Genomic DNA, 27,856 nt, shown 5'->3' with positions numbered 1-27,856 from the left:
CTGGGGCCACTGGAGCCATTTTGGCCCTTACTGTAATATAGACCAATCTAATGGCTGTTCTAAATTCTGCTAGCAGGGTCAGCCCTGTTAGGGACAACTTCTCCAGTGGATGATTGGAAGGAGTGCTGTATGCTCTGGCCTGCACACATAGCCTAAATGGAGACCACCATCTAAAACAAGTCTTTCAAAAAAGTTGCGGGGGGGGGGGTGTTGGGTTCTTTAGAGCAGTAAAAGTAAATGGTAATGGCTGTAAAAGAAACAAAAAACTCACACCAATTAATTCATGTTAAAAATTGTGCTCCTGAAATATATTGTGAAATAATAAATTAAAAATAAATTACTGGTACATTTTCTCAGCTCCTGTTGATATTTTGGCACGTGTAAATATTGGTATTTAATATCAATTAGTTATTTGTCAGATCATTTGTCATTAACAAAAATGTAATATTACATTTAAATATTTTATTTTCTCAGTCAAATGAAATAAAAAAAGATTTCAAAGTTTAAATTGATGTTTCTGTAATTATTTATTTCCACAATTGTATAGTGTAACACTTCAAAACAACCACCACCACCAAGAAAGATCTTTCACAAAAACCCTGTCATTTTTGAGGGCACCTGCTTATGATTGTGATGGACAATCCGTATTTGTTAAATTATGTCAGGTTAAGATTGTGCTTCCTCTAAATTGTTATTGATTGGTTGTTGTGTAGCTGTGAACTGTAACAATGTAGGCTGCTAGTGGTGGGATCTTATTTTACTCAGAGAGAGATGCTCAGTGCCAATCAAGAAGAGTCAGGAGATCCTTTAACCTTTCGGTTTTACTCATTTGCAAAATGTAAACATGCATAATTTGCATAATAAACAGGGTTCCCCCCGAGATATTAGTAAAAGGTTGAGGGGAGTAACTGTCAAATAATCTCAATGTGAGTCCTATATTGATTGGAGGCCTGCTAAAATTTGATCTTAAATAATTGTTGCTGTCCATAGACTGAGTTAAATGTATGGAGAGAAACTTTCTGGGAAAGGAATGCATGGAGTAGAAAATGAAAATGTGGAGATTACACCTTTTAGAGTTTTTATGGAAACTATGATAATAGGAGCTACCTGTATCAAATGATTTCGTCAATTTCAGAATTACACTCCCTTCATGGTGGCAAAGAATTTATTGCATTGTAAAGTTGCAAACTAAAAGTAATAAAAGTGCTCTCCCCCGCCTGTCCCACATACTGTGTGTAAAATCTCTTGGAAGTGAGGTGATTAATTTTTATAGACTCTTAAGGTATAGTGTGTTTGTTTTAAGAAGCAATAAAAAGAAAACATACACACACACACACACATATACACACTTTACCAAAAAACCACAATCAAATGAGAAGCTTGAAATGAATTAAAGTATTGAATTTCTTGGTGATAAATTTTAAAATAAACTGTAAGAGCAAAGTTTCCAATTCTTGATTAAAAATCCTATTTCAGCTCCAGCACTTTAGGGGTAAAGAGAGTATCCCCAAAAAGCTTGTGGGGTGAGAAATGCAAAGGGCTGTCATCAATATTCACAGTGCCTCTTTATGTAATCTGTCAGGTTTGTGGGTCCTGTTCCTTCTCGTTCATTGCTTTTAATAGTAATTAAGAAGCTGTAATTCCATCTGAGTATTTGTAGCTTGCAGTATACTATATCAAGAAAAATATGATGTGGCAACTGCTTCTCTGTTTTTCCTTTTCCTTCTTTGGAATGGTGCTGAAGGCAAAAAGATATGTTTTCATTAAGTTTCATGTGTTTTTTCGTTCCGAGGTTCAAACAGAAAACTGAATATAAACTTGCTGTTTCTTTTGATATTGCTCTCCATCCACTCAATAAACATCATAACAGCTTAATAAATTCAGGGATTTATCATTTGGGTATAAATGGGGCCATCTGGTTCATATAAAATTAGAGATGGAGCCCAAACTGAAACAGCACATCAAAATCCACTCAGACTTTGAGAATGCTTGTGTCCAGAAATGAACTTCATGACTTCTACTCATCTCTACATTGAAATAGAGTCAACTGGGAGATGAATTAACTCTGTCAATATGGTTCAAGACTGAAAGGGTTGCCCCCTTCATCTCCAGCCAGCTTCTTCTGAGAACAGGAAATGAAATTGGCCCTACTGTCCCTGTGGGCTGCCTATGGTGCTGGTTCACGATTTAGAAAACAGGCAAAAAATCAAATATGCACAGCAATGGATTGAGCAATGTCCAAGTAATCACAGAACAGTGACAGTGGTTCATAGCTGAGCACTGAGCTCAGTCAAGCCAAAATAAAAATTTAATCATTTTAAGAAAAATCGTGTCCACCTTTTTCTCTTTCTTTCTTTTCACTACATGCTGCTCCTTATTTTCCATTGCCCAGGACTTTGGTTTACTGAGCTCATAGCTTGTCAGATTACTGGAACCAATTTGAAATTTTGCACAAAACAAGAAAGAAACCTATAGTAAGATTTCTAATCTATCTGTCTAGGTTCCTATATAACATGCATAACTATGGTGTCTGAGGGTGAAATTCACCACAGTATAGAGACAGCATAAGGCCTATGCAACACTTAAATTTATGCCACTTATGCCTTATTTTGAGGGATTAAATGGGATTTAAGTGATTTAAGTCCTATGTGGATCATTTGCACAAGAATGAATTTCACCTTGAGTTAATTGTGAATTTTGCACATACATCTCTCTTATTCCTCCAATCAGCAGAACCTGGAGTTTGGTTGGAGTTTTTCTTTTTTTTTTTCCTTTAGTTTTTTTGTAGTTTTGTTGTGGAAAGACTTAAGTCTAAGAAGTGAGTTTGGCAGTTTACTCTGAAGACACTGATGTTCTGGTCATCCTAATATTTTTTGGGAGTGAGTTTTGGATTGGTAGGGCAGTTATTGAGAAAGCTCCATCTTTCACATTAGGTTAATGCTTGATGTTGATGGTTCCATTGTTCAGTGGAGCGCAGCTGTTGTAGAAGGTCACTTGGTTTCACTTTTCAAATTCTAGTGCGTCTTTGGTCAATGTTGATACTGGTAGAATCTTCAGCAGTCTTCAACACTTCCATACAATCTATCTACTAGTCATGAGTAAGGCTATGTTTATGTCACGGAATCCGTGACTTCCAGAGACATCCGTGACATTTTCAGCTTCAGCCCATGGGGCTGTAGGACTGGAGCTTGCAGCCAGTTGCTTCAATAATTGTATTTGTGATGTCCTGGGTCTCAAACCCAGCACTGTGAGTTCCCACACAGTCGCTGCATCCTGTGTCTGATAAAATCTGGTGGGCTGAGGAGCAAGTAGGACTACAGTGTCAGCTAAGGCACCACCCTGATCCGAGGAGCACCTGTCTCCACCAATTGGTCCAACCACATTATTTAAGCCAGAAGGAGGCACAGGAAGTTGTCAGAGGAACAAGATGATATACAAAATACAAACAATGTAAACTGTACAAAGTAAATCAGATATTTAAAATTCAGTTTGAGCAGCTTTTTAAAAATCATGAGTCAAGCCTGCAAAAATCATAAGTTTGACTTAAAATCATTAGATCTAAAATATTTTAGCTGTTCTTTTTATTTGCCTTCTGGTTTGTGTTTTTAGGAGTCACAAAAGCTGGAAACTGTTTTATTTATTTTTTAATGAAAGCTGAAATTCTCATGTACTTCTGTGATTCCAGGAGCTGGGGCTTTAAAATAAAACACTAAATCTGGTGATACTTGTGATAAAAATGTGAGAACTGACAACTCTGTTTTTTCTAATATGTTAGGCATTTTAAAAAATAATTTATAACCTAGTATCTCTTTTTTCCAATTAAAGTGATGACTAGAATGGAAGATTGTAGAACTCATACAATAGGTTTATTTTTATTGGGCACCAACAATGTGCTTAGCATTGTACAAGCATAGTAAGTCCAGGTTTTTCCCTCAAGAAGCTCACTGTCCAATTATGTTGCCAGATTCATGTTTGTGTCTGTGAACAGATCCAGGTTAATGTACAGAATTACCATTTACCTAAGGTGACCAGACAGCAAGTGTGATAAATCGGGACGAGGGTGGGGGGTAATAGGAGCCTATATAAGAAAAACCCAAAAATCAGGACTGTCCCTATAAAATCGGGACATATGGTCACCCTACATTTACCAAAAGCCTCATAATGAATTGAAAGTCACTGTGAGGAATAACTAAAAGCCATTTATAAAAAGACTGTTATGTTCTAACACTATTTTTTCTCCATGATTATGTAGAGATAGCAACAATTGAAAGAAAGTTGCCAGCTAACCCTCACCCACAAATTTGTACCTTTGCTAACCAATTTGATCAGAAAACTAATAACCAATCAATCCTACTCACTTCCCGACAGAATGCCCACAAGTCCAGTTTCCTGTTGTTGTAGTTACATTGTTAATGTATCCCTTTTCGCTTCATTTGAAAACCAATCTTGTTTCTTTTATTTTATACATACCAGCATTCCTTCTAGCATTTAACTTCATATTGACTTGCAACAGTAACTTCAATTTACACAGTGCCTTTTCATGCCAAAACATCTCAAGGCATTTTACTAAAGATGTCAGTAACTTAATCATACAGTCGGTAGTTCCAAGTTCTACGTTATTAGCTGAAAACAAAGGGAAAAACAAGTGAAGTCAGGCTGATTTTAAGAGTGAAAGAATGGATGCATCCTTGATATCTCTGGTTTGCAGAGATAAGGTGCTAAATTAAAGAAACTACCATGTAATTTGACATTTAGTTAATGATGAGATATGAAGCCCAGAATCAGGTTACCTTGCATAAATTGTGACCGCATCACAGCAAGAGCATAGTCCAAAATTCTGAAGGGCTTTGTTAACTGAGACAGCACCTGGCATCTCATTAGCAATCAGTTTAAATGAGCCAAAACTGAAATTATTTACTTTCTCCATCTACTGTAAATAGGATCTTAGTAGCAGAACTATTTTTTATCAATTTTAGTCTGTTAATTGTGCAAGCAGCAATATCAGAAAAAGTGCATTACTGAAGTCTAAACAAGAGAGAACAAAAGGTATTGTTCTATCACACAAGTAGCAAAATTACGTCCTGTAATGTTCCTAATGTAGTAGAGTAGAACCTCAGAGTTACAAACATCTCAGGAATGGAGGTTGTTCATAACTCTGAGAAGTTCATAACTCTGAACAAAATATTATTGTTATTTCACAAGTTTACAACTGAACATTGACTTAATACAGCTTTGAAACTTTACTATGCACAGAAACAGTTTCCTTACCTTGTTAAATATTTTATTAAATTCCCCCCCCCTTTCTGTAGTACTTTATGTTTAACGCAATACTGTACTTTATTTGCTTTTTCTGGTTTCTGCTGCTGCCTGATTGCGTGCTTCCGGTTCCAAATGAGGTGCCTGGTTGGCTGGTCAGTTCATAACTGTGTTCGTAACTCAGAAGTTCTACTATAATAGTTTTGTCACAGTAGACCTGTAATTCAAATATTGGAGCAGCACAGCATTTGACAATGCATGTGTTAATAACATTAGTACATCATATATCACATAAGCAAAAATCTGAGTGCAGTAGTTTAGTTTAATCCATTAAACTAACAGTTATTATGAAGGGACAACTGAACAAACTTTTACACCACTAGTGTCTTGAGCAGAAATGTTATACAAATGAAATAGCTATCAGTTACACTTGTACCTACAGTATTTAAGCAATGAGAAAGTAAATGCTTCAATTTGCAAGCAATTATCTGATCTATCAAAATTCATTTTAGAACACAGTGAATAACTATCAACAAATAATTTATTCAAATTTAGCCTATTTTTGCTTGATTAATATCAACAAGTGGGGATTTCTCCAAATGCATTAATTATTTAAATTTATTAACAAATATCTTTGAATTTTCAAATTATTGTTAATATTCCAAATTTGAACTGTGTTGCTTGAATACAATTAGTCAGTTAAGTTGTGTGGTATTGATTCACAGCTGGACGAGAAAGCAAGTACTTCTGGAACAAATAAATACTTGCATGTGCAAAATTTAAATCCTGTTTCCACAAATTCTCCCATGTGTAACCTGAAATTTGCTTTTTGAAATGCTTGCCAACAAAACTTGATTGTGAAAAGTGACCACCTTAGAGGAGTAAGAACTTAGTAAATCAAATGTATTTAAAATTCAAACTAATAGATTTGGATTTTATTTTAGTTTATTTTGCATTATTCAGTGAGCTCTAGCCTGTTGTATTTCTGTAAGATTGTGGAATTATAATCAGGTATCATTAGATAAAGTGATGACATTTCGTGATGCACAAGTAATATTGCATCACAAACTTAAAGTGGCATTATGCTTTTTAAGAAATGGTAACTGATTGCTTTTGTTTTCTGTGTTTACATATTGGTATCACTTTTGTTTTCTGTGTTTACATATTGATATCAGTAACTCAGTATTTTCTATACCTGATCTTTTCTCCCACCTTCAGTGAGTATTAAATTGTATTTATTTTTATTTAGTCCTGAAGTTGTAAAGAGTGAACCATATGGCGAGAAGGCTGATGTCTGGGCTGCGGGGTGCATTCTTTATCAGATGGCAACTCTGAAGCCGCCTTTTTACAGCACCAATATGCTCTCCTTGGCAACTAAAGTACGCAGGTTTGGTAGATCAAACTGCAGTTATTTTTGCATGCACCTTCTGAGTCCCCCAGGGTTCAAATATACAATTGTAGAAGACAAGCTACTTTGCAGAACAAAAATGTGAATGAGTAGAAGTAAAATCTGGGTGTGGATTGCAGTGTTACCATTGTAACCACTAGAAGTTACACTCTCTACACAGTAGCATTTTACAGTTTAATTACCAATACATTTTTACCCTATCATTTGATGGTAGGATCTTTAGATTCTAAAGGTTTCTGATGGTACTATAGGGTTGGATTTACAATAGGCCGTGCACTAGTAGAAGTCTAGAACGTTATCATAAATAAAAGATATTTCAATTTTTGTGTAAATTTCACCCTGACTCAAATGCTGTTGTTCTTTAGGCTACGGTTACTTAATATTATATTAATCTGTTTATCTTATAACAAGTTCTGCATTAGAAGAAATGCTCCAAAGTTTCTTTATGTACTAATGCTGGTGATGTAATGTCTGTCATGTTGTTCCAAGGAAAAACATTAATCACACAAACTTCCATGTGTATAATGGAATATCTTTATTTTCTTCACTCTCACCTATTTATTTTGCAGATAGTAGAAGCTATGTATGAACCAGTGCCAGAAGGAGTTTACTCTGAAAAATTGTCAGTTACTATTAAAAGGTAATTACTCATGTAGTTTTATTTCTCAGTCTTCTCAGAAAGGTGCTTTTTGTACATTTTCATTAATACAGATGGCAATATAACAACTTACTGACTTTAATAATCTTCAGTTTTTGTCTCTGAATGTAAAAGGGCTTTAGAGTTAAAAGAAGAAAGAGAGATGTGCTCATAATACATATAAGAGATGCCACTGCCATCAGCATGTCGAGCCCTGTAATATTGGTTCCTCTTGTAAATGGTTTATTGGTTGCATGTTCCCTTTTTTATAATTAAAAAGTGCCTGATAGGTTGAGCCATTTAATAAAATGAGTCTCCCAGTGCTTCTTTTTAAGATATTGCATGTTACCATATTCTGCAAATTATAATGGAATGTTTATTTGTTTCTATTGATAACAGGAGTTTCTTTAGAAATGTTTTAAATTCAGGATGTTTCTCTGGTATTTTTCTTCATGTAATGAGAAGCATTTATGAATGTACAGTTTGTAAATATATATCTATAGATCAGTTATCTCTGTTGTATCCCTTGTTTTTCTTTTTTCCTTCTCTGTGTTTTAAATTACCTCTGTTGTATCCCTCGTTTTTCTTTTTCTCTCTCTGTGTTTTATATAATTTGGGGATTCAGAGTGTGTATGAATGATCAGATGTGAATTAATTTTAGATTTCCAGATTCTGAAGGCTCTATCCTTTATTATTGGAAATGCAGCAAGGAATTTGACTTGCTCTCTCGTCTTGGCATTACTCTGACATGAAGTAAGCACTCAGGAGACAGGTTTTTTGGAGAGAAGAAATGGTCTAGGCTTATAGAAGCATAGAACTGTAGGATTGGAAGGTACCTCAAGAGGTCTTCCGGTTCTGTGGTTCTCAAAGCTAGTCCGCTGTTTGTTCAAGGAAAGCCGCTGGTGGGCTGGGCCGGTTTGTTTACCTGCTGTGTCCACAGGTTCGGCCGATTGTGGCTCCCACTGACTGCGGTTCACCTCTCCAGGCCAGTGGGGGTTACGGGAAGCGGCGCAAGCCGAGGGATGTGCTGGCTGCCCTTCTTGCAGCCCCCATTGGCCTGGAGCAGCAAACTGTGGTCAGTGGGAGCCGCGATCGGCCAAACCTGTGGACCTGGCAGGTAAACAAACCAGCCTGGCCTACCAGGGGCTTTCCCTTGAACAAGTGGCAGACCGGCTTTGAGAACCACTGTTCTAGTTCAGTCCCCTGCACTCAAGACAGGGCTAAGTACTTAAACCAGGGTTAGGCAACCTATGGAGCTGATTTTCAGTGGCACTCACACTACCTGGGTCCTGGCCACCGGTCCCGGGGGGGGGGGGAGGGTTCTGCATTTTAGTTGAATTTTAAATGAAGCTTCTTAAACATTTTAAAAACCTTATTTACTTTACATACAACAATAGTTTAGTTATATATTATAGACTTATAGAAAGAGACATTCTAAAAACGTTAAAATGTATTAGTGGCACGCGAAACCTTAAATTAGAGTGACTAAATGAGGGACTTGGCACACCACTTCTGAAAGCTTGCTGACCCCTGACTTAGACCATCCCTAATGAGTGTTTGTCTAACCTGCTCTTAAAAAATCTCCAATGATGGAGATTCCGCAACTTCCCTAGACAATTTATTCCAGTGCTTAACTACCCTGACAGTTAGGAAGTTTTTCCTAATGTCCAACCTAAACTTCCCTTGCTGCAATTTAAGCCCATTGCTTCTTGTCCTGGCCTCAAAGGTTAAATAGAACAATTTTTCTCCCTCCTCCTTGTAACAACCTTTTATGCACTTGAAAACTGTTATCATGTCCCCTCTCAGTCTTCTCTTCTCCAGACTAAACAAACCAATTTTTTTTCAATCTTCCCTCATAGACCGTGTTTTCTAGATATTTAATAATTGTTATTGCTCTTCTCTGGACTCTCTCCAGTTCATCCACATCTTTCCCAAAGCATGGCACCCAGAACTGGACACAATACTCCGGTTGAGGCCTTACCATTGCAGAGTAGAGCAGAAGAATTAGTTCTTGTTGCTTACAACACTCATGCTAATACATATCAGAATAATGTTTACTTTTTTTGCAACAGTGTTACACTGTTGACTCATACAGTATTTAGCTTGTGGCCCACTATGACTGGTGATAATGGGCAAGGCAAGAAGTACAGAGTTTGAGTTTGTGCACTTCTGAGCAGCTTCAGTTCACCATGGCTCCCTTTAAAAAAAAAAAAATCAACCTGGAACAAAAATGCTTCTGCTTTCTCCCTCAAATGTGGTATTCTGCCTCCAAAAAAGTCAAACTGACCCCGCAAAAGGAAGACCTGGGTCCTATATCAGCATCATTTCTATACATAGAGTTCCTGTTCTCTCATGGCCCTGAATGGTGAGAAATTCTAGCTTCATGTCTAGGCTTAGCAGAATTATTATTATTATTTTATAATTTTGACAGATACTATTGATGTTTATTGTTAATTTTTTTTTAGATTTTTATTGATTTACATTTTCACAGTTGTGGAAAATTATCAGGGGGGTCAGGCAATAGGGGTCAGACAATAATTACATAATGATAGGAGATGCTGACATTCAAAGAGCTAAAGATTTAGAACTGTTAAAACACAAATTATCAACATCACATGTCAAAACATAGATCAGGGGTCAGCAGCCTTTCAGGAGTGATGTGCCAAGTCTTCATTTATTCACTCTAATTTAAGGTTTTGCATACCAGTAATACATTTTAAACTTTTTAGAAGGTCTTTTTCAATAAGTCTATAATGTATAACCAAACTATAGTTGTATGTAAAGTAAATAAGGTTTCAAAATGTTTAAGAAGCTTCATTTAAAATTAAATTAAAATGCAGATGCCCCTGGACCGGTGGCCAGGACCCAGGCAGTGTGAGTGCCACTGAAAATCAGCTTGCGTGCCGCCTTTGGCACCCATTTCATAGGTTGCCTACCCCTGACATAGATAGTAAATAGCCTTAAATCAAACTCTTTGAGTTCTCAAGCAGCACTTTTCTTACTTTGCCTGTCTGTACATTTAGATTATTATCAATGGAAGTATTTTTTGTCAGTTTGTATGTGTATGATGAAATTGATATTTACCAACAAAAATCTAAACTTTCCAAGCCTATTGATGTATTGGAAAGTTAGAATCCCAGCTTTCCAGCAGGATTCAAACTCTAGCTTGAAACGGCCCTGACATAAATTACATATTTTTTTGTTGTTTTCAAAGGGTTTTATGGCACCCTCCTGAGCCCTGAACAGTTAGTTGCATGGTAACTAAGGGAGCCTGGCTATACAAGTGAAAGAAGACAAAAAAACAGTAACATTTCTAAAATAGGTATGGGGGTTTGTAGCATATGTGGCACATTCTGTGTTACTGGCACTCATTTGGAATGACTTGCATTACTTACTTACTGCTCACCACTTAACAATTATGCAGTCATCCCAAATGTATCCTGATAATACCTTCATGCCTCAACGTGCCATAATCATGTATTCATTCTGTCTCTTTCTGACTGGATCAGAACCTTATGGTGACTTCAAGGGAGCTATCCCTTTTCACAGTGCTGAGGATCTGTCCCTTTATGTCTAGTATCAGAGGGGTAGCCGTGTTAGTCTGGATCTGTAAAAGCAGCAAAGAATCCTGTGGCACCTTATAGACTAACAGATGTTTTGGAGCATGAGCTTTCGTGAGTGAATACCCACTTCATCAGATGCATGTAGTGGAAATTTCCAGGGGCAGGTATATGCAAGCAAGCTAGAGATAATGAGGTTAGTTCAATCAGGGAGGATGAGGCCCTGTTCTAGCAGTTGAGGTGTGAAAACCAAGGGAGGAGAAACTGGTTCTGTAGTTGGCAAGCCATTCACAGTCTTTGTTTAATCCTGAGCTGATGGTGTCAAATTTGCAGATGAACTGAAGCTAAGCAGTTTCTCTTTGAAGTCTGGTCCTGAAGTTTTTTTGCTGCAGGATAGCCACCTTAAGGTCTGCTATAGTGTGGCCAGGGAGGTTGAAGTGTTCTCCTACAGGTTTTTGTATATTGCCATTCCTAATATCTGATTTGTGTCCATTTATCCTTTCCCGTAGAGACTGTCCAGTTTGGCCGATGTACATAGCAGAGGGGCATTGCTGGCATATGATGGCGTATATTACATTGGTGGACGTGCAGGTGAATGAACCGGTGATGGTGTGGCTGACCTGGTTAGGTCCTGTGATGGTGTCGCTGGTGTAGATATGTGGGCAGAGTTGGCCCACATATCTACACCTCACATTTATCCTCACACACAACTATTTCAAATTTGATGACAATATATATCTCCAGATCAGTGGCACCGCTATGGGCACCTGCATGGCCCCACAATATGCCAATATTTTAATGGCCGACCTGGAACAACGCTTCCTCAGCTCTCGTCCACTCACTACATTGATGACATCTTCATCATCTGGACACATGGGAAGGAGACTCTGGAAAAATTCCACCACGATTTCAACAGCTTCCACCCCACCATCAAGCTCAGCCCGGACCAATCTACACAGGAGGTCCACTTCCTAGACACCATGGTGCAAATAAGTGATGGTCACATTAACACCACCCTATACCGAAAACCTACCGACCGCTATGCCTACCTTCATGCCTCCAGCTTCCATCCCGGGCACATCACACGATCCATTGTCTACAGCCAAGCACTGAGGTACAACCGCATCTGCTCTAACCCCTCAGACAGAGACCAACACATACAAAATCTCCATCAAGCATTCTCAAAACTACAATACCTGCACGAGGAAATAAGGAAACAGATCAACAGAGCCAGACATGTACCCAGAAGCCTCCTACTGCAAGACAAACCCAAGAAAGAAACCAACAGGACTCCACTGGCGATCACGTACAGTCCCCAGCTAAAAACCCCTCCAGCACATCATCAGGGATCTACAACCCATCCTGGACAATGACCCCACACTTTCACAGGCCTTGGGTGGCAGGCCAGTCCTCGCCCACAGACAACCTGCCAACCTGAAACATTCTCACCAGTAACTGCACACCGTACCATAGTAACTCTAGCTCAGGAACCAATCCATGCAACAAACCTCGATGCCAACTTTGCCCACATGTCTACACCAGCGACACCATCACAGGACCTAACCAGATCAGCCACACCATCACCGGTTCATTCACCTGCACGTCCACCAATGTAATATACGCCATCATATGCCAGCAATGCCCCTCTGCTATGTACATCGGCCAAACTGGACAGTCTCTACGGGAAAGGATAAATGGACACAAATCAGATATTAGGAATGGCAATATACAAAAACCTGTAGGAGAACACTTCAACCTCCCTGGCCACACTATAGCAGACCTTAAGGTGGCTATCCTGCAGCAAAAAAACTTCAGGACCAGACTTCAAAGAGAAACTGCTTAGCTTCAGTTCATCTGCAAATTTGACACCATCAGCTCAGGATTAAACAAAGACTGTGAATGGCTTGCCAACTACAGAACCAGTTTCTCCTCCCTTGGTTTTCACACCTCAACTGCTAGAACAGGGCCTCATCCTCCCTGATTGAACTAACCTCATTATCTCTAGCTTGCTTGCATATACCTGCCCCTGGAAATTTCCACTACATGCATCTGATGAAGTGGGTATTCACTCACGAAAGCTCATGCTCCAAAACATCTGTTAGTCTATAAGGTGCCACAGGATTCTTTGCTGCTTTCCCTTTATGTCTGTCTTCCTCCCTCTTATTCAAAAATACATAATATTTCAAAAATTGTAAAAGGGAGTATCTGGTTGAGGGCCCACTATTTAGTTACCCTTTATAACTATACACACAGTGATTATTTTAACCTGTTCACTGATAATCCATATAATTATCAATATAACTGAACTTTTCATCACTTTATCCACATTCTAAAAAGTTGTAATAGATGTAACAGATAATTATATGAAAGCACTGGGAATAAGGTGTCAGTAGCACAAATACTCTGTTTAGGTGATATTAACATTTGTGGCAAGCGTAAAATAAACCAGATAAATATTCTGCATTCCTTAGTATCGATCAACTGAAGTATTTTGTTCAGTTTTTGCTTCATACTTTCAAAGAGATTTAGACAAAATGAAAAGAGTTCAAGGAAAGCCGCAAAAATAAGAGATGTGGAAAATAAGATCTATGAGTAAAAATTAAGAGGGCTGGACATGTTCACTCCAGATGACTGAGATGTGATCTCTCTCCATAATAGGGATGCTATAAATAAACCAGGTATCAGTTTTTCAGCCAATGAGGAGCAAAGAAACAATGGCTTTATGTTGCAACTGGTAATTTATGTTCAGTATTGCAGGTAAAATTTGTAAATATAAGAACTTGTTGCCAGAGAAAGCTGTGAAATCACAGTCATGGTTATATTAATGGTTAAATATCCATCTTTTAGATGTTCAGTTGTAAATAAACCAGTTCTGCCATCAGGGGCGGTTCTAGGTATTTTGCTGCCCCAAGCACGGCAGGCAGGCTGCCTTCGGTGGCTTGCCTGTGAGAGGTTCCCGGTCCCGTGGATTCGGCAGCACGCCTGCAGGAGGTCCGCTGAAGCCACAGGACCAGCAGACCCTCCACAGGCATGCCGCCGAAGGCAACCTGCCTGCCGCCCTCGTGGTGACCGGCAGAGCACCCCCCGTGGCTTGCCACCCCAGGCACGCTCTTGGTGTTCTGGTGCCTGGAGCCGCCCCTGCCTGCCATGATGCTGGGGAAATGGATTAATGACGCACTAGAGGTCCTTTCCAGCTCACATGATTCTTGGAAATTCTCACAAATTTCACTGGATTGAAGTGAAGAAAATAAACTTCCCTTTGATTGCCATTTTTTAAAACAGCAAATAAGCCCGCATCTGTTAAAAGGAAAAGAATGCAAAAGTTTGAATAAAACCAGGGAGGAACATAATGATCTTGAACAATTGACACAGAGAGAGATGTAAATGGACTTGTTTTCTCAAATACTGTATAAAACATCTTATAAAGTATTACTATAAATGTAGGATATGTTTATTAAAATAGCGCCCTTTTAGGAATAACAAAATCATGTTCTGAAATTTTCCCTTCAAGAAGTGTGTTTGATTCATGTATACACATGCTTGAACTCAGCTGGTTGAAAGTACTCTGGGGGCAGATCCTCGGCTGCTGTTGTCATAAACAGATAGCTAAGGGTTAATGTCTCTTTCACCTGAAGCACCTGACCAGAGGACCAATCAGGAAACCGGATTTTTTTCAACTTTGGGTGGAGGGAATTGTGTGTCTGAGGTCTTTTGTCTGTCTGCCTGCTTTCTCTGAGCTTTGGAGAAGTAGTTTCTACTTTCTAGTCTTCTGTTTCTAAGTGTAAGGACAAAGAGATCAGATAGTAAGTTATATGGTTTCTTTTCTTTGGTATTTGCATGAATATAAGTACTGGAGTGCTTTGATTTGCATTCTTTTTGAATAAGGCTGTTTATTCAATATTCTTTTAAGCAATTGACCCTGTATTTCGTCACCTTAATACAGAGAGACCATTTGTATGTATTTTTCTTTCTTTTTATATAAAGCTTTCTTTTAAGACCTGTTGGAGTTTTTCTTTACTTCAGGGAAATTGAGTCTGTACTCACCAGGGAATTGGTGGGAGGAAGAAATCAGGGGGGAGATCTGTGTGTGTTGGATTTGCTAGCCTGATTTTGCATTCCCTCTGGGTGAATAGGAAAGTGCTTTTGGTTTCCAGGACTGGGAACGGAGAGGGGGAGTCACTCTGTTTGGATTCACAGAGCTTGTGTCTGTGTATCTCTCCAGGAGCACCTGGAGGGGGGAAGGGAAAAAGGATTATTTCCCTTTGTTGTGAGACTCAAGGGATTTGGGTCTTGGGGTCCCCAGGGGAGGTTTTTCAGGGGGACCAGAGTGCCCCAAAACACTCTAATTTTTTGGGTGGTGGCAGCAGGTACCAGGTCCAAGCTGGTAACTAAGCTTGGAGGTTTTCATGTTAACCCCCATATTTTGGACGCTAAGGTCCAAATCTGGGACTAGGTTATGACAGCTGTCAATTGTCCTCTGCTCTGCCACTCTTCTTTCAGTATCAGCTGTAGACCTTGTCATATATTATTAACATATAATGCTGCCCTACAGTTAACTTCAGTATGTGAGACAATACTGAATGTGAGAACACTGCTTAAAATTTACCACTACAAAGACTTTTGCAATAATATTTTTATAAACTAGTTAGCAGATGTTCTCACTTTGTAGTGAAGTGCTCTGTACCAGCTGAACACTGTAGGCATTTGTTTCGTTGGTTTTTATTCATTTTTGGACTTTCAAGCTGCTGACCTACTAGATTTCAGTTTTACCCCAGCTGCTGCCCAATATAACCACTGATAATTACCAGTGAATATGTGTTAGTGATATTAAGTGGATATCCAGAAATAGGTAAATAAAACTGTGTTGTAATGCATAGATTTTTCATTAGGTAATGGGTCTTTCAATAGGTGCTTGACTCCTGATGCAGAGACTCGTCCAGACATAGTAGAAGTCAGTTCAGTGATATCTGATGTGATGATGAAATATTTAGATGGATTGTCCACCTCCCAGTTTGCTTTGGAGAAGAAGCTGGAGCGCGAGAGAAGACGCACCCAGAGATATTTCATGGAGGCTAATAAGAATGCAGTGACATGTCACCAGCAGCTTGCCATCCTATCTCATGTAAGTAAATGACTTAGGATTTTGTTTTGTCTTTTATTATCATCACACTGTGCTACGCCTGTACATTTTGGGGACTAATAAAATATATCCATTTCTCAATTAAAGCGCTTATTGTTTTATAAAAATTAAAGTTGAAATCCATGCAAATTTTAAAATTTATTTTAAACTCGATAGTTATTAATTTTGCCATGTGCACAAAAATACAGTAATCGTTACAATATCTTACAAACTACCTTCATCCAATGTTGACAATGGCATGAATCAGACTGGCTCTTGCATTTTTAATAGAATCTGCTAACATTTAATTATGTATGCACATTTTTAAATGATTAGTGAGTAGCAAAATGTACACTTGGCCGCAATGGAATAATCCTGTGCATGATTCACAAATGATGGCACCTAGAAAGTGACACCTACACATATTTAATTTTTAATTACAGGTTGGTAGATAAAGAGTAGTGAGCTGATAGTGTATTTGCTAAGCTTGTCTTGCTATCTGATATAGTTCTTTAGAAGCATCTTTTGCAGTTCTTTCATTTTGCTTCAGGCTTTGTTTTGTGAGCTTAGTCAAGGATTTCAGTGTTTTACTTAATGAAGGTAAGCTCATATGTATTCTTGGAGAATTTACTGAAAAAATGACAGAAAAAAGTTTTCCACAGTAAAAACTCACAGTATAAATTATTATAAACTCAAGAAAAAAGTAAAGTTATGATAATTTATACAGCTATACTGGTAGATTCAATAATCACATCTCTCTGAGGAGGGCACTTTTAAACTCTTCTGTTATTTGGGCTCACCCTTATAGCTCTCACTGAAAATCTCTGTCTCCTAGAAAAAGATTGAGAGTAGCTTCCAGTCCCCAACCAGTGGATTTCTTAAAGATGCTTCATTGTCTTTATCACTAGCTCATTATAACATTTCATGGAACAAGTAACTTATTTTTGCATTGCATAGTTTTCCAAATCTCCCACTCCAATAAAACAATCGTTATTAAATTATTCCAATTCAGATTTTTTTTTCAATTTAAAGGGACACCAACACACATCACACTGGTGTGAAATTTTTGTGCTATGGTTACAAGTCAATCATGAAGGTAAGGTAATCATGAAAAGAGGTATTGGGGAAAATATTTTCCCTCCTCTCACCTGTTTCCCCCCCGCAACCCCAGTTTGCCTACTTTCCATATGAAAGCTCACTTTGTTTATAGTCATTTTCAGTATCTTTGGATGGTCAGTTTCATTTCCTGTCTCATGCACTAAAATGATAACAAAGCTGTCATCATGCACAGCTTTGGAAGAGCTCATGAGAGTGCTTGCCAGGTTTTGGAAGATGGTGTATAAATAGGCAATTAAAAAAATAAAAATCTTACTGTAGGTTAAAAACTAAAAATGTATTTATTTTTATACACATACATTATGGAACAGTATGAAACGAAGCAATTTATATTTAAACATTCTCCTAACAGGTGTAATAACTTGAGTTCCCTGTGCTTTACTTTAATAAAACTAGCATATAAAATACAAATTTTCTTAGTTTTAAATCCTGGTTCTGGTTCTGTGATATTAAGGGGCCCCTAGGACCCTTACTGTCATGTATGCCCTTTACCCAGATGACCAACCTGGAGGACCTTCAGGCCTCAGTCCATGGCCAGGGTCTATAATGCTGCTTAGTAAGAAGCTCCTCCAAATGATTTCCCCATCCTCCTGAGGATCCTTGTACTATTTGTGTTCAACACACAGGATGCAGAAGCTACTGCATGGACTTCCCGTCTCGGCTAGGGAGAAGCTCAAAATAGGAATTTGTTGACATTTTCATTTTAGAAAATTTATACTTATGTAACCCTTCTGCCCCTCTGAGTTGGCAGCAACAAGGGCCGGGTTCAGTATCCAGGAGTTCTGTTTCAATAACCCAATGCCAAACCAGCTCGAGCCCCCACCCAGTGACCAGGGAAAATCTTACACACACCTCTAGGCGCCTCAAAGAGGCAATGCTTCCCCTCTCGCAAGCACAGAGTCTCGGTGTAGCAGAAAAGGTTTAATACATGAGATAAACAACAAACACTAAATTGGGAAAACACCTCAACTAGAGGTCATAGACCAAACCGTGAGCAAAGACCCACCCCAGGAAATTGGGCTGTGTCCTCTTTCCTGGGCTCTTGAGTCCAGCAACCCCCAAATCACCCACAGTCCCAAAAGTCCCACAATCCAAAAGTCTCTGTCCTGGGTCAGTGCAGCCCCAAAGTTCGAGAGTCTATCTGCAGAGGTCCCTCCCCTCAGCCTGGGTAGAAAGGGGCACCTTACGTGGTCCGGGGCCAACTGCCCTGCCTCTCCGTGGGTTCTGCTCCTGCCTTCTCCACAAACTGCTCCGCTTTACCAGCCGCTCCACTCTGCTCCTCCAGCCATCCTCACAAACTGCTCTGCTCCACCAGCTGCTCTGCTCCACCAGCTGTCCCGTGAGCTGCTCCAGTTGTCCCTGCAAACTGCTCGGCTCCGCTCGCTCTGTGGGCTGCTCCACCCGTCCCACAGCTACTCCGCTCTGCCAGCCACTCTGCTCCACCAGCTGTCCCGTGATCCGCTCCAGCCGTCCCCACAAACTGCTCCACTCCGCCAGCTGCTCTGTTCCACAGTATAGCTTCAGGCTCCCCCACTAGTTAGCACAGTACTCAATGCTCTCAGCTCAGTAATTTCAGCTCTTTAGTGATTTCAGCTCATAGTAGGGGAGCCCCAGTGCTAGTGCACTATTAGCCAAATGTGAGTTCAGCTCAGTAACCTGTATCCGGATTCTTAAGGGAATAAAAAAATCAACTCTGACATTCCACAGTGGAGAGAGGAGGATGTGCAATTGGTGTTCCAGGCCCTCACAAGGGGCCCATACCATCAGATACACACACCAGTCCCCAACCTCTCTCCCTTCATGGGGTTTTGGAACCCATGTCCCATGTTTAGCAAGTACCACCCAACTGAGGTTGAGTCATCTCTGTCACAAAGCAGTCCCACAGCTCCCCATTCACACAATCAGGGTGACAAACTTTTTTTTCCCCTGCCCCAATAACAAAGAAATTGGGGATCCCAGAGCTGTTAAAATAACCATCCCAGTCTGCTGTGGGCTTATGCTAAGTGGAGGGTGGATGCCAATGCAAATCTTTCCCCATTCTTTGAAATTCTTGGAATTCTTTCTACATTCCCTACAATTCACCACCAGATGTCAGGGTAGCGCTCATCCTGACTCTGCTTACACTTAGTAGGGGTTGCATGGGAGAGGTTGTAATCTCACTGCCATTCTATTATCTTGTGGCATGTGGGGTTCTTTGACATTATGGCCCTAAAATACTGCCCTGGGCTGAAAGTTCCATTGTGAAGTATGTGACTGTAGCAACATACATAATATATAGAGTAATTCACCCCATTGCCATAGAATTGTGCTTCAGAATCTGAGCCTTTGAGTGGTTGCAGACATGTATTCCACTCGGGTTTGTGCATTCCCAGCACATTGAAGCCAGAAAACTTTGCCTAGTGGTACCCATAGGAACAATGGTTATGCCCTCTGGTCCCATAGCCCCACCTGAGGCTATTTAAAGGCAGTGCCATGCGAGTTCTCAGTTCCTTCTCACCATCTGCAGCTTGAGTCAGAACATTCTACGTTGTGTCTCACCTCATACTTTTCTATATTTCTGTGATGTTGTTGTATATAGTGAGTTATTTATTGTTAGCTATAGCAGATCCCTTAGGTTTTAGGTAGTCAGTAGTTAAGTAGGATTTAGCCTGGTGGGCTGCCCTTGCCAGGTTTTAAACACTGCCGATTGTGTAAGGTAGCTATCCTTATTACTGACCCCCCCCACACACACACTCAGAGTTCATTGTACCTAGAAGAGAAGGGCACATTATGAAAAGGTGCTCCATCTGTAAGTCATTTAAGATGAGAATGTAGGTGTTGAGAGACTTGTGCATCAAGCAGCACCTTGTGGAGCAGGCCATGCGGCTTCCTTTGGTTCTGAGAAGCTTAACTTTGGACACCCAAGTTTTAAAAACTTGGCCGTTGTATATCAGGCATCTAACATTTAATAGAATCTGTACAATAAATTTAAAGTAAGTTTACTTTTATTTAATTATTGTCGAAATACCTGTTGGATTACATAGTCACCTTCCATTACCATTTCATGATTACGCATGATCTCAGGAGTTGGCTACCTTAGCTGTAATGCTTAGGAGCTCTGAGGAAGCAAACATATTCACATATCCTGGGACTTAAAAATGGGATGTAATTTCTATAACTGTCAGCATTTTCCACTTAAAAATCAAAATTCAAAAACCAGTTCAGGCTAAATTTCACATTTGGCTGAAAGTTCTGCAGGAAATTCCAACATTTCAAAATTTCTTTACATTCTAAATCAGAATGAAAAGTTGAAATTTCAGAATTTCTCTGAGTGTAAATTCCCCCAAAAATTGATTTGGAAGCATTCCAAACCTTGTATTTTGCTAATGTCAAAACATTTTATTTTATAAGGTAAATTTTTTTCATTTTGAAAATGTCAAAACATAATACAAAATATTGCATATTATACACAGAAGATAAACTATAATATTAAAATTAAATTATAAAAATCAAAATGAAATAAAACAATAGTCAAAATGAAACATTTTTACCTTATTGAAATGAAATATTGATGCTAATATTAAATGTTTTTATTAAAATATGAAAATGACTTTTTTCCCATAGAAAATTTCATCAAAAGTGACACATTCTTGAAAACATTTCAAAGGCATTTTCTGATGGATACCTTCTCTCAACATTTTTTGACCAGTTCTACTTCTATTGCTCTCGAAAAATTAAGTAGAGAGATAAGTACTGAGTGAGGTCTTTTACATGCTTTGCTTGGGGGCCAGGGGTCTGGTGTGCCCTTTTCATCTTAATGAGGCCCCCTTTGTCATGATAGACAGGCAGTTGAAAAAAATACAGACTGGAAGCTTTTTGTATTTCCCAGTAATCTGAATAAGTAAATATTCTTTCAGCCTTCCCAATTTTCAGTGCCTTCTTGGAAGGATTGTCACTTTCATCCCATTCTGCAATTGTGATTTGGTCATTTTGGTGCTTATCTTTTAGATCACTATTCCATTGAGAGCTGAACTTCAGTTTATTTTTACATGAATAAACTCTTTGTTTTTAACTTGACAAATTCCAATATTATGCCCTTTTGGATAGGTTCAAAAATCTCTGCATAACCTGAATATTAGAGCTCCCTTCCTGAAATGTATTGGGATCTCTTTGCAGTATCCCACCAACACAAAGCAGCTCTACAGTCAGTACAGTGGCTGGAATCCTACAGTAATATAGAAGCAGCTCCTCCACTTTCCCTCCCAATGAATGGCAAGTGGCATGGCCAATGGGAAGGAGCATGGCCTGGGCTTTTCAGTGCCCAAGTAATCCCTGGTTGCTGTAACTGTGGCAGCTAGTGTCATGAAGAGCAGCTGTAACTTACACAATATAACTGGACAGTCACATAACCAGCTCAGAATCAGGGGAGTTCAAAGTGACCTAATTCCACTTTTGCCTTGCAATCCTCTACCATCGCTAAACTGAGCTCCGCACTCCCTAGCCACAGCTAAGGATGGTGACCCTACTTCTGATAACTTTGCGTTTGTTTCCAAGTATCATCTGCAATACAAGGTAAAAATGTAGTTAGCAAAACAGTTATGAGTTTGTTACTTTTACTCTCGTCAGCTCCGGAACACAAATAAGAATTGGATTAGATTAATGTTTATTTTTATTTTCCTCTTCATTTGTGCCTAAATGTATCTTTTACTTGATGGATTTGAGTATTATTCATTGATGAGGATTAAATTAAATACAACTTCAGCCAGTCAAATACCAGTTCATTCCTAAAAGTATTTTTCTTTTAAAACAGTTGTGTATGTATGCATAGGCTGGTCTCTTATTAGTTGAAGCAAATAATATGTTTGTTTTCAAATCATGCAGAATGCAACAGGTTATTAATGTTACAGTGAACATAATACAATCTTGACTTTAATTTAAAATATGCAAACCTTGTACTTGTGATTACAGTTTCATGGAGGCAGTTTACATCTGCACTGATGTACACAATTGTTTTTTTTAATTTTAAAATGAACAAGGACCATTATTTGTCTTGAAAATCTAACCCTCCGTAAACTGTTATGTTCTTTCTCCTTTTGCTCTGTTGATCTCATCCTGATGCTGCTCCATTTTGGCATTTAAGTAGCACATAATTGAACTATAGTTTAAGAACTGAAAGCTATTTTTTGTATGATTAAAAGAAACCTGGAAGAGGTTGCTTGCTTAAACATAGTACAGTATAGTATTATCAGTAAACTGTTACAGTATTTGGGAGAATAAGATACATCCATTGTGAAAAATGTTTTGGTGGTATTGTTTTTTCGAGAGTTGCTGAATGTGGTAAATTAGCCATTTCTTGTATGATTTATTTTCTAAATTGTCAGCTGTGAAAATGTGTGATCAACGTATCAAGGACATTAGAAAGACAAGGACAAGCATATTCATTAATTTCATTTAGTTGCAGTTCATTAATGTGTTCGAGTGTTTTTATGCCATTTATTATAGTGGTATCATCACTGCTCTGCAATTAAGAGTGATAATTATAACCCTCTACGCCTACCCCACCAGGGTTTTATATTTCTAGTATAAAAATGCTTTGGGCTGAAATGTGGCAAAAAAAGACCCAAGCCAAAGAGCAATAACTTTCTTTTTATTACATTTTTAAAAACGTTCAATCATTTCTGAATGTTTCTGTTGCGAACAGGTCAGAAAGAAACTGAATGGTATAAGGTTTTTATTTTTTCATAATCATAGTTTCCTAAAAGTTAGATATGGAAGAGATTTATTATATACAGAGGTCACCCCTTTGAAAGTGGAAGATACAGTCTTCTGATAGTGCTCATATCCTTGGTGACAAGGGCCATATAAGTACATGGATGAGGAGAGAGAGAGAGTGTGTGTGTCAGATATTGCACCAGTGTGAGGAAGGTGGTGATTATAGAGAGAAATAGGAGTAAGGAGTGCACTCGATACAGGTTAACGCCACAGAGCACATGGAAAGGAAGCAGAAGTATGGTTCACGTATAGCAATAGTTTTTTTAAAAATCAGTAAGAGGTGAGCCACAATTTATTTATCTTATATACTTGAAAATAAGAAAGGACTTTTGTTCAAGATGGGGCAAGACTGGAGCAGGATTTTCCATTATGCCTTCCCTCCTCCTATCAAGGGCCATCAGAAAGCTGAGGCAAGGCAGGACATTGAAAATCTGATTCTCAGGCCTTCGGAGCACAATGAAAAAAATCTACATATCAGCTTCTAATTCTCCTAGATCTTCTATCTCAGACGATTCTACACCCAAATCTGAAATCACTGCACTTGGTGGCTGGGACTATAGCATTTTGCTAAAATACAGACTTCAGCTGCTCTAAAGAAATGTGTCAAATCTTGCACAGAAGTCATTTGTCCTGCACAGTTAAGACTACTTCTTTTTCCATTGAAAAGCATGATTCTGAGACTTGCAGTTCAACAATTATGAAAACAGTGGGCTGCTGATACAGCATGCTGGTTATATATAGGTCTACTTTCCTCATTCTCAGAGAAATCCTGGAAATAGTAGGACGAGTTGTGAGTCTCTCTGGCATGGAGGAGACCAGGAAGGGGTAGGAGCACTGACCCTTCCAAGAGGAAAGGGATTGAGGAAGAAGCCAGAATTAGAAACCTGGCAGGAAGTTTTGAGAAGAGTTGGGCAAAGACAGGGACTCAGTATAAGGAGGGGTGAACTCCTGAGAAAAAGGGACACAATTCACCTAGGGGTTGACTAACCACTGGTGCCTGTAAGGCAGGAGAGGCAACATCACTTCCTTGTGGCCCTTCTGGGGAAGTCTCTTAATTTCTGGCTAACCATGTGGGGCCAGGCTCCCTGGAAGTATTTCTACCCAGATAACTTGTGTCAGATGTCAAAGGTAGTCAAGTATAGCTACTTTTACCCAGACATAGTATAGGGCAGACACTGGATCCAGTCCCTGGTATGCAGGTACTGGCATTATGGCATACCAGCTCCTGTCAGATAAGGTGATAACAGGGTGGCCCACTGGTCAGGTGGCACTGGGTTGCCATCTCCAACTTACTCAGACATTACCAAGAAAGCCTCTGGGTTGTCCCCAGGGCCTGTCTTTGTAAGTTTTACTGCCACGGGTGGGGCCACTTGGGCTGGGCTACAGTCGCTGGAGGGGAAACTGTATGGGGACCCAAAGGCTCCATCAGGGCCATTACTTATTGGAACAGCCTTTGCTGCTGTTCCTGCTGTTCTGCCCATAAGACCTGGACCAGCTGATGCTGCTGGGTAGCTATTTGCTGCAGGAGTTGCTGCTTCTGGTTTTCAGTCATCCGTTTGAGAAGACACTCTATATTCATGTTGTCCATCCTATCAACCCACACCTTTAAATCTAGGGTATTTGCTGGTCTGGATCAGTCAGTCCCCCTGCTCTCGAGGGGTAGGAAAGATGCCTGCATTCTCCAACCATTGTGAGGGGGTTGACTCACCACTGGCACCTCCTTGTGGCGGGACATGGTGTAGCATGTCTCTCCCTGCTGGGTGGCTCCTGCCAATTGCTGTTCCATCTCTGCAGTGACCTGCCTCTTCCTGTGACTTAGCCCTCTAGACAGTTCACTTAAAATGTCTTCCCTTCTGGAGTAGTCCGGGAACAAAAAGCAAGGGGAATTAACACAATTAAACTGAGCTAGTAAGAGATAAGGGGGAAATGACTCCCTCTCAGGGTGCATCAGGATCTGGCCCTCCCTTTCCTCAGGGAGGGACCTTTCAGGCAGAGGTCATCTGGGAAGCTCCTGTCTTCAGTCAGCCTTTTCCTCAGGAGCCGAGGGCTGAAGGTCTGTTCTCTTCCCTTGTCTGCCAATCATTTAGCTGCTCTGATCCCATTATAAGCTCCTCCTCCTCCAGCCTATGCAAGCCTTGCAGGTGTGGCATGGCGGAGCTGACTGAGCTCAGAGCAGCTCTTTCACCCCGTTTGTCCAGTGTGGGGTTTGCATACTCCATCACAAGGGGCTTTTGCCCAGGGACTTTTGGGATTTACTTCTTTTTGTGTAGTTTTTGTTTACACTGGAAGGGGGTGGGATTGATTTCTCTAGGAGATAAACTTTCCAACCAATGGAAAAAATGAGGCATTGGCTGAATATGATGACGGGAAAGGAAGCTGCATCCTCACAATGGGCCTCCACCAAGAATATGCTCCTTAGATCCTCCTCTTTTTTGAGAATATTGTACCCAGGAAATCAAGAGTTTCTGTAAACATGGTTAAAGTTAATCATGCAGTCTTTTGTTCTCTGTACAGCACCTAGCCCAGTGGGGTTCCAATCTATGACTGGGGCTCATACAGGCTACGATAACACAAATAATAACATCATCCAGCCACACCCCATTTAAAGGCTTATAAGTCCTTGGGTATCCCACCATTAACATATTTCTTCAAGGACATAGGTCTTTCTTCCTGTATGAGAACCACCAAGCTCATGGAAACTGAACCTGAGGTTGCCAGACTTGATGGAGCCACCTTTTATACTAGTGGAGGAGTGTCGTCTTTACCATCCAGATCTCTAAATGACATTCTCTGTGGCTGCAACAATAGATAGAGTAAGTGAGAGTCAGGTCCTGATGGCTGGCCCTCTGAATGTGACATTCCATAAGGATAAAGTTTTCCAACACCTATACACCAAGCTCCTCCCTACAGCTATCTGGTTTCCTTCTAAAATTTTCCAGTGTCCTCCAAGAATCTCTCCCTACAGAGGGAAGAATAGTTTATATATTAAAAATTATAAGCTCTTTTCTAGCTGGGAGTAGATTTATTTATTTATTTAACATCCTTCCTGCGCCTCTGGGAGTGAGGGTGGAAACCAACATATTCTATTCCTCTCTATCACTTGCTGCTGCTTCCATCGGCTCTATGGTGTTGGTACTAAATTTATACTCAGCTCTGTCAGATTGATAGCCGGAGATGGAGAGTCCTCTTTGTTCAGAGATTAACTAAACAGACTTTGTATATGGATCTTCTATAATCTTGCAGGTGTCACACTGCTTCAAGGCTGCAGGACACATTTAGCCAGTTCCAGCACAGCCTCCAGAGTATGTCTGAAGAATGTTTCTGTCACAGAGATTTGTAAGACTCAATTCACACATTTTAGGCAGCATTCCTTTCTTGATTTGGTGTCTAGCTCTGATGCCAATTTGGGAGAGTAATCTTGCAATCTTTTCATTTCACTAGCTTTTCCTCTGACCCACTTCCTTTGAGGGCTGTTTATTACCAGCTAATCTCTCCAGGGTAGGGTTCAATATTAACAGTACTCAAACGGTTTGCAATTCTTCAAATAGATTATCAGTACAATACTATACTGCCCAACCTTCACTCCCATTTCTTCAAGTCTTTTGTTAGTTTTTGATTAAATGGAAAAGAGCTATGGATTTGACTCCTGTAAACCTTTTGCTAAATGTTCAGTTCCTCAAAAGAGAGTGCTCATGCCCCAAGTGCTAAGGCACTGGTTTCCAAAGGCACATGTTAATCCCAACTACACTGATAATTTACTCAGTTACTTGGCAAGTACATTTTCTTCTTTGAGTATTTACTCCTGGGAACCAGTCAGAACCGTTTCAGGTTCTCTCATCTGTATCTCTCATGCTATTAAAACTAGCAAATTGTTTTGATTAAAGATGAAGTTTGGCAAACAGCCCCACAATATGATTTGATATTGCTTTGGGTATTTCATAAAACAGTTTAATTCTTTCTGCACCAGGCTTGTATATTTCATTCATCACAAAAAACTGTTATTGGGAGTGTTACTATAAATCCACTAATAGATTTAAAAATGCCTAAATGAAGAATGGTAATTATCCAATAGACCTGATTTATTCAGTTGGAGTCTTTTTAGTCTATTGGTCACAATGAGCTTTTTTTAAAAAAAAAAATTCCATAATATTGTAATTATGTCATAAAGTGGAAAGTTTCTGAAAAGGCTGTTTCTACATCTGGGAAAAATAATATATTTTTTGGAGTTTGATAGTGAAAATGTATTTGACAGAAATGCTAGAAAAATATATTTATAAATATACAAATGATTACCCACCAATGTCAGAAAAAGAGGACAGGGTATATGTAAACGTCTTTATCTGAAACTACCTTTTGTCTAGTTTTCCATCCATTAGGCTGTGTACACTTTTTTGTGATTGAACAGTTAAGTAACATATTTATCCAATCAGCACATGAGCGCTAGGAAGGACACACCTTTGAAATTCTAAACAGAAGGACGAAAAAACATACAGTTGATTCTATATTGGGAGAAATATGCCATCTATACTTCAGTGCATCACCATTTTCTCTTTATTGGACAGTCTCCTGTGGGCTGAAATGATTATGGGCAAAAGAGATTTCATATATGTAGCATCCATTCACTAATTCCAGTGATGACCTTGGGAGAAATCTGTAAAGGAGAAAAGAAAGATAGAAAAGAACCTCACGAAGAGAGGGAATTCTGGAGAAGACAGCAACTGTGAGAGAACTTTCCTCCCATCCCAGCCAATTCCTAATTTAAATTCATTGTATTTCCATCGGGAGGTCAGCAGCTGGGACTACATCTTAAACTTATTGAAGATAAATGCATCAAAAGTCACTGGGTAGATCTCCACTTTTGGGTCACATCATCAACAACATGTGGTATCAGAATGCTCTTTAGATTGAGGCTTCTAGAAATTCCACATGAAGGCAGCAGCCCTAAAATTCTAGATATCCTTTTTCCCCTGTTCCTGAAGCATTAAAGTGTCTTACTTCACTCATACTGT

At 39.4% G+C, this 27,856-nt stretch overlaps 1 protein-coding gene across 7 annotated transcripts in view; it reads left to right on the top strand.

The window, feature by feature from the left end:
• Positions 1 to 27,856, top strand: part of NEK10 (NIMA related kinase 10) — a 182,601-nt gene that overhangs the window by 109,291 nt on the left and 45,454 nt on the right. For 6 of the 7 annotated variants that reach the window (XR_007772384.1, XM_050938314.1, XM_050938313.1 and 3 more), the window contains 3 exons: positions 6,506 to 6,635; positions 7,234 to 7,304; positions 15,770 to 15,983. The exons of the other annotated variant lie outside the window; for it this stretch is intronic. Coding sequence is in view for 5 of the 6 variants with exons in the window: in XM_050938314.1 (XP_050794271.1) it covers positions 6,506 to 6,635; positions 7,234 to 7,304; positions 15,770 to 15,983 (415 nt within the window). In the remaining variant the exon portion in view is untranslated. The remainder of the gene's footprint in view (positions 1 to 6,505; positions 6,636 to 7,233; positions 7,305 to 15,769; positions 15,984 to 27,856) is intronic. 7 annotated transcript variants of the gene reach the window in all.

The sequence above is a fragment of the Gopherus flavomarginatus genome, chromosome 2 (genome assembly GCF_025201925.1).
Source record: "Gopherus flavomarginatus isolate rGopFla2 chromosome 2, rGopFla2.mat.asm, whole genome shotgun sequence".
In the NCBI taxonomy this organism is placed as follows: domain Eukaryota; kingdom Metazoa; phylum Chordata; order Testudines; family Testudinidae; genus Gopherus; species Gopherus flavomarginatus.
The sequence above is the reverse complement of the archived record's forward strand: the minus strand, read 5'-3'. Positions and strand labels throughout refer to the sequence as shown.